The sequence below is a fragment of the Belonocnema kinseyi genome, chromosome 7 (genome assembly GCF_010883055.1).
Source record: "Belonocnema kinseyi isolate 2016_QV_RU_SX_M_011 chromosome 7, B_treatae_v1, whole genome shotgun sequence".
Classification (NCBI taxonomy): domain Eukaryota; kingdom Metazoa; phylum Arthropoda; class Insecta; order Hymenoptera; family Cynipidae; genus Belonocnema; species Belonocnema kinseyi.
This window is the reverse complement of record NC_046663.1, coordinates 92,081,564-92,093,310: the sequence shown is the minus strand read 5'-3', so window position 1 is coordinate 92,093,310 and position 11,747 is coordinate 92,081,564. Positions and strand designations below refer to the sequence as shown.

The window sequence follows — 11,747 nt, the reverse complement described above, 5'->3', positions numbered from 1 at the left end:
AAATAATTTTCAGTGAAGTTTCTACCAAAATGCAGTACCTAAACGTACTTTATTGCACTCTTATACATTTCCCGAAGTTTCAGCTCGATATTTTACTTACAATAAAAGTTCTTAGGTTCAAAAAAACATTCAGTGAACTGAAAAACTGTGGTCGGTAATATAGGTATTTAGCTGTGTCACATGCCCTTAAATTCTTTCACTTCCAAAATTTGAGCTACCTTAAAATATATTCAGTCCGAAAGCTAACAATTATTGTTCTCATCTGAATTAAAAAGTTTAAACATCAGTAAATAGCTTTTTAATGAAAAACTATTTTCTAACCACCAATTTTGAGAACTTAATTAAGCGCTTTTCTCTCAATTTCAGGTGGCGCTGTCGCAATTGACTTAACTAGTAAAGAAGAATATGCGCAACGAATTTGGTTTCTAATTTTAGAGAATACATTTACCAGTATACCAGATATGTCTACCGTCCTTATTGGATCAAAATTACGATATCTTCCACAAATCTTCTATAAAAACAAGGTTAGAAAATCTGGATCTTCATATTACAAAAAAAAAAACTAGTTTTTTCATGCTTCTTCAAGTGTATAATTTAATAATGTCTAATAGGATGGGTCGAACGAAAAATTAGAAATTAAAAACGGCTTAGCACTGAAAAATTCAATTTTGGATCCCTTATAACCTGTGTAAAAAAGGAAATAGGTCCATCAATATGCTGAGGTTCCACGGGGTACAAATAAGTTCAAAACATGCTCAGAGTTTTGCAAAAATTGCTGATATTAATTTTTATCTGTAATCTACATAATGTGGCCAATCTTCAAAAATCTTCTAAGATTTCAATATTTTCAGTTTTTCTAGATAAATATCTCTTATTGATATGCAAACCTGGACAATCTCAAATAATTATTAAAAGCTAATTAAACTATCAGAAAATTTGGTTGAGCATGTAGAAACTGTGTAAGACTCAAAATCTACCTTAATGAAAATAAGAATATTTTAGCAATTGAAATTTCCAGATCCTGAATTAATTTCTGAAGGTTTCTCAAAATTTTTCTAGGTAAGTTTTGAATCCGAGAAAAAAATTATTATTAGTGATTTTTGCAAAACTGAGAATTACCAGGGTATCTATCTGGCCAGGAAATTAGGTACTGGCCAAAAACTCGAATGAGGAACCGGGATAATTTTTTCGAAAATAGAAATTAAAAGTGGTTTAATATGTTTGATTACTCGAATTCTGAGTTTGAACAGGGAATTTCAGTAAAGAAATATAATTTTCACTTTGAAATATGAGATTTCCTTAAAGAATTATAATTTAGACTTTAAGACGGAAATTTTAGTCGGAAAATTCAGGAACATCTCAAAAAATGATCATTTTTTCGATGTATTTTAAGGGAAAAAAACTTAACGCGTTTTTCTCGAAACAACGTTTTTCGACCCAGTTGGCATGATTAAAACAAAAAAACTACTGGACCGATCGGGCTGACATTTTTACAGCTTGTTCTGTACATGTGTGCTTATCGCCCGAACAGCCAGAATTATTGATTAATATTTAACTGTTCTGAAAACCCTTTTGAAAAAAAAATTCTTAGAAACACATTAAAGTTCATGTACTAAGAGATTTTTAGAAATTGTAATGGCTTTTTAAAGATTTTTATTTAAGGGATTTCTAGAGATTTGGCAAAAAATTTCAACGGATTTGAAAGATTTCAGTGAATTACAAATATTTCAAGAGATTCCGAAATATTTGACGAAATTTTAAGAATTTTAACCAAATTTTAAGGGATTCTTATTGGGATCTTAAGATCTTGAGCATTTCAATAAATTTCACGGAATCTAAAAAAAATGGAAGAGATTTCGAAAGTTTTTAAAAATATTTCCAGGGATTTCCAGAGAGATAAATAGTTTTAAAGGTTTTCAAGAGATTATGTACAACTTCTAAAGTATTCACAGGATTTCAAAGAATATTCACATGAGTAGTAAAAAATTGGAGGGATTTACAAAACTTTAAAAGGATTTCGAATATTTCAAGCGATTTTACAAGATTTCACTGGATTTCAACAATTTTTCATATATTTCAAAGGATTTTAAGACCTTTCAAACCAAACGAAATTATATCCACGAATTTTGAAGTATTTCGTAAGATTTTAAAGATTTCAAGGGTGCTCATAATATTTCGAAATATTTCACGAAATTTCAAGAATTTTAAACCGTTTAGAGTTTTTTATGGGATTTTGACAATTTCAAACAATTTTTAAAGACCGAGAAATTGCAGAGAATTAATTTTTTAGCGGGCCTTTTACAAATTACTTGGAAAAAATTTGTCTAAGTTTGATTTCAACAGATAAAAAGAGATATTTCGGTTTTCACTCGTGTAAAAAACTACGAATTGTTTGTCGGCGTTTCGTGAACATTGCAGTTCACATCTCCAGGGCTGACCTGAAACTGACCAGTCCCCACCGTGGGGACTGGTCGAACTTGATTGGCCAATCAAGTCTTTTTTAAAAATCCGGGAGAACGGAAAGCCAAATCGGATTGGTATTATATCCATTGCCCCTATTGATATTATTAGGGTGTTTTAAAATTTCGATTGGTTCTCTATGTTTTCTTGGAAATTTTTTGTGTGTTTTTGCAATGACTGTTGTTTCATCAAATAAAATGTTATGTCCTGTTTCGATATGATGTTCAGCTAGTGCTGATTGCGTGAAATGTTTTAGCCTGACATTACTTTCATGTTCCTTCATACGTTGGCTCACCGCTCTCCCGGTTTCTCCAATATAGACTTTGCCACAAGAACAAGGCATTTTATATACTCCTGGATCGCTAAAGGGTGCCTTTTTATCTTTAGGGTTATTTAGTAGGTGTCTTATTTTCGCAGGTGGTTTAAATATGGTTTAAATGTTGTGTTCATTGAGAATTCTTCCTATTTGTTCTATGACACCTTGGATGTAGGGTAGGCTGGTGGTCATTTTTCTCTCTCTTTCTTTCGTAGGTTGTGTTGACTTGCTTTTTTGAGTGTGTTTTCTTATTGCTTTATCAATTTGTTTGTTTGTGTAATCGTTCTGTATTAGGATTTGTTTAACGTTTTGTAATTCCTTTTGTAAGTTATCTTTGCAATGGAGACAGCTCTGTATACAAGAAAGTTGATGACCGATTGTTTTTGAGATGGGTGATGGTGGGAGGAGGCATGTAAGTATCTGTTTGTATGGGTGGGTTTTCTGTAAACTTCATGTCCTAATGTGTTATCAGATTTTTTGTAAACTAATACGTCCAAGAAAGGCAATTTTCCGTTTTGTTCTATTTCCATGGTGAACTGGATATTAGGATGTAATTGATTGATAAAATCGAAAAACCTATTTAGTTCATCTCGTCCATGTCGCCAGGTGACAAATGTGTCATCAACGTAACGGAACCAGAATTCTGGCTTAAGTTTGGCTTGGTTAAAGATTTTAGTTTCTAGATGTTCCATAAAGACATTGGCTATTGCAGGTGAGATTGGGGCTCCCATTGCTGCCCCTGAGGTTTGTTCGTAGAATTGGTTATTGAACGAGAAGTAAGTATTATTAAGACATTGTTCTATCAAAGGTACAAGCTCGGAAGGGAAGTTTGTGAAAGATTAAATAATATCAATTGTATCCGAGATTGGTACTTTCGTAAAAAGAGATACTATGTCGAAACTCACTATGATGTCTTGGGGTTGAATGTGAATCTGTTGTATCTTTTTAATAAAGTCAAATGAGTTTTGGACGTGAGTGATGGAGTTTCCTGTAAAAGGATTTAGTTTTGCAGCGTGGAAACTTTCTAGGTTGTAAGTTGGTGAGTTTATTGCGCTGACGATCGGTCTGAGAGGAATGTTTTCCTTGTGGATTTTTGGGAGCCCGTAAAGTTTTGGAGAGATGGGATTAGTAGGTATTAAGTTAGATATTGTTTGGCTGTCAAGCTTAGAGTCTTTGAGAGGGCAGTATCCATTTCATCGTGGTGTACCTGCTCGTCTTACCCTCTCTACTCAACTTCTCCTCATGTCCCTGACTGAGCGAGATTGCTATGCCGGTCTTTGCCAGCGGGGGACCCCCTTTGTCCTAATGAGGCATAAAATTCCACGCATAAAAATGTTATAGTTTTGCAATCAGCAAATTCAAAATATCATATTCGGAATCCATGTTTTTTTGCGATCCCAACGATATGTAACTTGCAATTAAAATATTGAAATTAGACTAAGTTATGGCAGATATTAGTTTGTTTTGACCCTGACTAGATAACATTATGGAATTTTCCGTAGAATAGATGAAAATGCATTTGTTAGTAGCTTACCTTGAGAAGTCCTGAGCTTACTAAAGGTGTTGGTTTTAGTAAGAATGCTCTCCCCGTAGAGTTCCTTAATAATAGATTTTATGCTTTCACGATGATTCATTTTGATAAAAAGAGATATTTCGGGTTTCACTCGTGTAAAAAACTACGAATTGTTTGCCTACGTTTCGTGAACATTGCAGTTCACATCTTCAGGGCTGACCTGAAACTGAGGTATCAGGTCATGATGTTCTTAGGTATACTTTTTACGATGCCTGTGATTTCAACAGTTTTTTTTAATCAGTTGACCTTTTTAATTGATCAATTTTAAATATAACGTATAATGATTTTTAAAATTGACCTATACATGAAGGATTTACAAGTGACTTATAGTTGATTTTACAAGACCGGGAATTTTTCTCTTTGATTAAAACGGCTTCCCTGAATGATTGTAAAAGATTATGACAGATACCCTTGTAATTCATAGGATTTTAAGGAGTATTCACACCATTAAAAAAAATTAAGTGACTTACAAAATTTTCAAAAGAATTCACAGCATTTCAAAGGATAGACCAAATTTCCAGGAATTCCACGAGATTTCATGAAAGGGGTACCACAAGATTTGAAGAATGCTTAACTCCTTGAATCTATATTTATTGGGCGTATGTAGTATAGAATTATTTTTAAAGAAGAAATAAAACAAGTTCATTTCAAATGCAGTGTGTATAGTATCATAAAAAGGAATTTGAACAGACAAAACAGATTTCAATTACCATGTTATGTAAGAATTGCTTTGCCCCTATCTACTTCAAATTTTACCAGTGCTAGACTGTTCTTATTTTTCATTTTTTTCTCTCGACCCATCCTAATTTCTAATTCATGTTTTCAGTATTTATCTGTGCAGAAGATCCGATCGCTCACGGTACCTACGTTTTTCATTTCTGGATTGGCGGACAAATTAGTCCCTCCAGAGATGATGACTGAGTTATATAAATCTTGCAAAAGCTCTTGTAAAAGAATGTTTCCAGTACCGGGTGGTTCTCACAATGAAACATGGCGCAGACCCGATTATTATCAACAAATTCTCTCGTTCATGCACGAATTGAGGGAAAAGCCTCCTGTCCGCTCTACGTCCACACATTGGCAAATCGATGAAATTTAAATTTTCGAAGAAGTCTTAAAGAAAAATCGCATTGACACGAACATACTATATTTCGTTTAAAAAAAGAGTAATGAAAGCAGTATTTTTTTCTACGACGACTAATTACCAAAATATATATTTCACTTTCAATAAAATAACTATTATTGAGTCAATGCCGATTTTCACGGCCAGTAAATGAAAATTATTTATTGTATATAAAGCTATTACTATGAAGTGATTTATTTGGGAAGAGGGATCACGCTTTTACTTATAAAGTGTTGGCAAAAATTAATGTAAATTCTTGGATAAAATTAGTTTTAAAATATATTGATATTGCAGAACCAGAGGTTATCTTGCCAGAAATGTTTGCACATTTTCAATTGTCTGGGACTGAGAAAATTTAATTTAATTTATTTGCCTCTGGTGTAAACCGTTATCGCTCCGTGTGATATGTTTTTAATGCCAAATGTATTGAGTACTGACGGCAATTCCATTAAAAACCCGCTAAGTGAATTTTATACGGATAATTTTGTCTACTGATAACAGAATCAGTTTTTACGTAGTATCATTTTGAAACCGAAGACTTGATTCATTCCATTTTTCATGTGAATATTTATAAGATGTAAATTAATATTGAAGACGATCAACTTACGAGATTGTAAAAACAAGAGAAACGCTTTGTGGAAGTAGTTATTTTTTTCACACACTGAAAAAATAGAAGCTTTTTGTAGTCGGTATTTAATATATTTATATACATGTATACTTGTCCAATCAAAGTTTGTCTACATGTCAGTACTCCGAGTCAATTGTCAATCGATAGATTTTAAGATACTTTTTAATTATTTTTAGATTGAGTAAAACTCAATATTGAAATACTTCAGTATGTATTTCCGGAATTTGTTCGACGTGGTTGCCTACTGCCTAAGTATTTCAAAAATACGATTTAAGTTGTAACTTTTTATTATAATGACTCAGTTTTTAATAAATAAAAAGGTGTAAATATAAATAAATAGGTTTATTATTATAAATAGTGTTATAAAATACATAGTCTGTGTACATATATTTTAAAAAGGATGCACAGTTATCTTAAATCCTTTTGAAATCTTCTTCTCAAAACCTCCGGTTCCTGCGAACTCGTTTTACAGCAATTTTTCTTGCGAATATAATTCCGATTGCGACGAGAATTATGAGCAAGGAACTGGTTACAGTGATTACGGTAATCATTCCATTGCTAGTTTGTAATGTGACACTTGATCCATCTGCCAAAACACTGGCAGCTTCGAGACTCATTCTCGAAAATGATGTATCGTATAAGCAAAATGTTTTTTGATTCCACTGATAAAAATGAACCATTCTCTTTGATTTTAATCCCTCGGGACTTGCACACCTGAAAGATAAGTAATTTTGTTTTTATTCAAATTCGGACATTTTAATTGAAATTTTTTTCTCAACATTTTTCTGTGGAAGAATTTTACAAATTGGAAAATTTAATAAATTTTCAGTTTAAATTATAATTTCAAACGCTCACAAATGCATGAAAGTTAATTAATTTGAAAAGGGGCCCTTCAAAAATTACGTTGCACTGCAGGGGGGGTGGGGTACACAGATTATAACATTGCACGTGCAAAATATAAATCTGTATCACAATTTTTCGAACTGCTTGAAATCATGAAAACTCGTGATTTTATCTTACAAGCAAAAAATTTAAATACAGACTTCAACCTTACTCCTATATTTCTCCCGACTTTTAAAAATATTTATCGTTGAAAGTTCATTATTTTTAATTAAAAAGTATACGATCATATTTTTGGTTCAGAATCTATCTGTGATTTATGTTTTGTATTTTTTTGAAAATTGGTTTCTTGTTTATATGAAAATTTAACTAATCTATTTTTTGCCAAAAATTGATAATTTGCAGTTTAAAATCCAACAGCGAAAACGTATGAATTTTCACTTAAAGTCTATTCTTTTCAATCGTAAAATATATTATTTATTTTTTGTCAATTATAGTTGAAAATGAAACTAATAATTTTTTATTAAAAATTTAACCACTGAAGTTGAACTACTTTCTTAAAAATTCATTTAATTGGTTTGTTGTACTGAAAATTTAACTATTCTATTTTTTGTTGAAAATTGATCGTGTTCCGACAAAATTTAAACTATTTGGTTGAAAACAAACTTTTTTCTTGAAAATTCATATTTTTGGATTGAAAATTAAACTGCTTATTGTACACATTTTTGACGTTTCAAGAGAATAATATTTGTTTTTTGGATTCCTTGGAAAATTATAAATGATTTTCGTTTTTGAAAAATTAATTTTTAATGATTTGAAAATTTTAGGATTAATTCGACTCATTTTAAAAGATGTTCCAAAATTGTCCTCTTGGTAGAAATTTCACTTTTTCGGTTAGAAATACAATAATTGTTTGCTTGAAAATTTATTTCCTTGGTTGATGATTCAACTATTTTGTTAAAAATGTATCTTTTCTGCTTGAATTCGACTGTAATTTTTAAATAATGTCTTTTCTTTTTTTGGTTAAAAATTTAACTGTTTTATTGAAAATTCTTTTTCTTTAATACATTTCTTGACTTGAAATGTAACTATTTTACTTTTTGTTGAAAATCGTTTTTTTTTTTTTTTTGAAAATTCATGTATTTTGTTTTTTAAAAAAAATTTGTAAAGAATTAATGTTCTTGATGGAAAATTTATCTTTTTGGATAGAAATATAAACTATTTGGTTGACAAGTCATATTTTTGGTAGAAAATTAAACTATTTTGTAGATGAGTCTCTTTTTTGTTAGAACATTAAACAATTCTTTTTACGCTTTTTTTCTCTCTTAAATGAAAATTCTTTCTTGGTTAAAAATTCATCCCTTTTGTTTGAAAGTTCAACTATTTGGTTGTGAATGCAACTGTTTGGTCTAAAATATTTTGAGCTTTAGAAATGTATCTTTTTTAGTATAATATTAAACTTTTTAGTTGAATATTCAACTATTTTATGGAATATGCAATGTGTTTCGACTTAAAAATTTAAGCATTTCATATTGAGTGTAATATGGCACTCTTACATTACTTTTTTTCTAAAAATTTACTCCCTCATTATTGTCCTACTTTAATCAAAAAACACCCTATATCCCTTATTTTGAGAGCGTTTTGCAACGGATCCAAATTTAAAAGACACATCCATATTTAAAAATATTAGGCGATTAAATGTGCATTAAATTTACAAATTACAGCCGAACAATTTTTTATAGAATACAAAAACATCAGCATTTTTTTTCTTTACAAGAATATCCCAGTATTATAATTTCTAAACCATTTTATTTTTATTCATATAAAAATTAAATAAGGGAAAAATATTAATCGATCTGTTTGCATTTCCTCATAAATAAATAAGTTGAATAAAAATAAATTTATTTTTAAACGTTAGAGTATATCTGGATGATTGCCAAAAATGCATTTCCCACTATTCTTTTAAATAATCAATTTCGTCTAGAATTATCTCATTAAAGTACTTATATAAAGTTTCAAGAATTTAGACGACTTCGTTTAAAAATTGTTTGTAATTATTTTGTTTTAAAATTATTAATTTTTGCAGGCACCTTCCAATGAACTTTTTATATACAATTTTATTTCTTACCTTGAATTAGTGTAAACAAATTTTTATCTGCTGTAACATTTCCATTAAAATTATTATGAATCTACTTATCTTCTTAAAAACTAAAATGTTTCAAACTTTTTAAACTTTCATGAAGATAATTAAAACTAAACAGCCTGAAATTATGCAATGTAATAACTCTTAAACATTAAAATTTTTTAATTTAAGGATAATATATAATTCTTCTTTGAAATTTTGTGTTGTGAAACTATTTTTTCTGGGTCGTCTTAAATTAGTTTTAGAGTTCAAAATTATACTTCTGACAGTGTAAGTAATTTCTTTGTCGTAATTTAAAGTGAAAAATTGATAGATTCTGAAATACGTATTAATGCATCTTTAAATTATTTACAATTAGGTTTAGAGATTAAAACTGCGAGTTGATTAAAAATTTTTTTCCACAATTTTAACTAAACTTGGTCAGTGTAAGTTACAAAAAGTTACGAAGAAAGTAGCAAATACCCACATATATAAATAATTAGGTTGATATAAAAAATTTAACTTGCCTGTTTTTTTTTAATAATCCAATTTTCTAATCAATATTTAGACCCCTAATTCCTCTCTTTACATGAAATATTATCGACAAAATGTTACCTGAGATTATTCAAAAGCTCGGGCCTTAAGCTATAAATCCATGGAACGAGGTCGTTTAGCATCCACTGCAATGAGCAATTGCACTTAAATGGATTTCCTTGCAAATCGATTCCATATTTTAGTTTCTCTTTATCGGCCATTATAATATTTGGAGAAAGATTCTCTAATTTATTGTTACTTAGATCCACCTAATATAAAATCATCGTATTATCTTCTAAATTTGAAAACTGAACGAAATTATATATTATTTTAAATAGTTTATTTACTTACGTAGCAGACGTTTATTTTACTGAAAGCTTTTTCGTTCACATGACTCAAATTTTTATTATTGGAAATTGTTAGATTCAAACACTCTCCTGGATTACTTTTTAGATTTTCGAATGATTCCGCACTAATGGATTCCAATTGGATAATATTCTTAACTGTCAAAGACTGCAATTGCAAATTCACAAATTTCAATTCTCTTAAGGGATTTCCACTGATGATTAGAATTTCGAGAGCAGGAAGATTATTCAAATTCAGGGATGAAGGAATATGTTTCAAATTATTGTAAGATATATCAAGAATTTTAAGGCTCTTCATATTAATATTTGGAAAAGTTTCCAAATCATTTCCACTGATATTCAAGTGCTCGAGCTGGTGAAAATTTATCAGCTCATGATTCAAAGTCGAAATTTGATTATATCCCACATTTAAAAATGTAATCTCCGTTAAATGTTCTGGTAGAGTTTTAAGCAAATTGAAACTGACATCTAGCTCTCTCAAAGAATCTGGAAATATTGAAGCTGGAATTTCTTTGATTGAATTGTTATCCATTTTGAGGGTTCTTAAATTTTTAAGCTTCAGAAAATTATCTGTCTTTAGAGAGATAATTTTATTAAATGACAAATCGAGGACTTGTATATTTTGTGCTGTTTTAAGAGATCCATTGAACAGAGTTGTCACATCATTGTGAGAGAGATCCAGATGAATTAATTCTGTATGAGGACCCTCAATCAATTTCTCCAAGGTGTCTATGGCATTGTAACATAAACTCAGTCTCTGGAGAGATGGAATTTTTATTCCTTTTGTTGGTGGTTGAAGTTGATTGTGGGAAAGATTCAAAATTTCCAAATTTTGCAGAGTGTTCAAAACATCCTCTTCCGTTTTATTGAGGAGATTGTGAGACAGGTCCAAAATCTTCAAGTTCTTTTTAATCTTTGGTTCCTCAAATATATACGAAGGTAGAGATAGCAGTTCATTTTCAGATAAGATGAGATGACTAATCGCATCATAGCCAGGTACAAGTAGGCTAAATTTGAAGGAGTCCCCAATTTCCTTTCCACGACAGTTGAATGTTACATTTCCACCTAAAATAGAGTGATCAATTATTGGATCTAAAAATGATAGTTTGATCGGATTTTATTGATTATTTTCTTCTATTTCTAGAATAATTTTTTTTTAATCTGTACATTACCGTTTTTAGAACACAAACACGTGTCACAGATATTAGAGTAAGACACATTTATGAGAGAAATAAACATGAGAAGGGCGAAGAAATATGAGAATACTTTTATGATTTTCATTTTGATTTGACATTTGAGCAATTCTTCGGGAGAACTAAAACGTATGTGCTGTACTATGTGCGGGTGGAGTCACACTGATAGCGTATCTGATCATATGTACTCTGACACGGCGATTATTTTGAATTTCTATACCTTTATCTTTTTTTACGTACTGCATAAATCCAAATTTTATTATTTAAGAATGAAGTCTTTAATCTTCAGGATAATCATAATTTCTTAAAAAATTTAATCAAGATTTAAAAAAAAATTAGCCCGATTCGCGGATACATCTTCATCGCGCGCTACGCGCGCGGCTCGCTTCGCTCACAAGTTTGAGCGCATTTGGAATGCTTGAAAAAAACTTTATCAAAAAGATCTCTGTCAAATGGCTGTATTTATATGCGTCTTCATATTCTGAATTGTCTACTTAATTAAGTATAGTCAAAGATTAAGTTTCTCAAAGCTCTGTAGGCTTTGAGGTACACATTCTCATTGTGACACTCGCGCTGCGCGCTCGGTTTCCGAC

At 30.5% G+C, this 11,747-nt stretch overlaps 2 protein-coding genes across 3 annotated transcripts in view; one reads left to right on the top strand and one right to left on the bottom strand.

Moving 5' to 3' along the window:
• LOC117177278 (protein ABHD13) overlaps positions 1-6,433 on the top strand; it is a 12,218-nt gene extending 5,785 nt beyond the window's left edge. Inside the window, exons 4-5 of one of the 2 annotated variants that reach the window (XM_033367873.1) lie at positions 367-524; positions 5,191-6,433. In XM_033367873.1, the coding sequence (XP_033223764.1) occupies positions 367-524; positions 5,191-5,448 (416 nt within the window). In that variant the 3' untranslated portion in view covers positions 5,449-6,433. Of the gene's footprint in view, positions 1-366; positions 525-5,175 lie in introns of both variants that reach the window. The other variant, XM_033367872.1, reaches the window with a different exon arrangement.
• A 28-nt stretch (positions 6,434-6,461) lies between these two features.
• LOC117176917 (carboxypeptidase N subunit 2-like) lies at positions 6,462-11,293 on the bottom strand. Its single transcript, XM_033367306.1, has 4 exons — positions 11,134-11,293; positions 9,948-11,026; positions 9,678-9,865; positions 6,462-6,814 (listed from the first exon to the last, which is right to left on the bottom strand). The coding sequence occupies exons 1-4, from the start codon at positions 11,240-11,242 to the stop codon at positions 6,538-6,540; spliced, it is 1,653 nt and encodes a 550-aa protein (XP_033223197.1). The 5' UTR covers positions 11,243-11,293; the 3' UTR covers positions 6,462-6,537.
• Between the last annotated feature and the right edge of the window lie 454 nt (positions 11,294-11,747).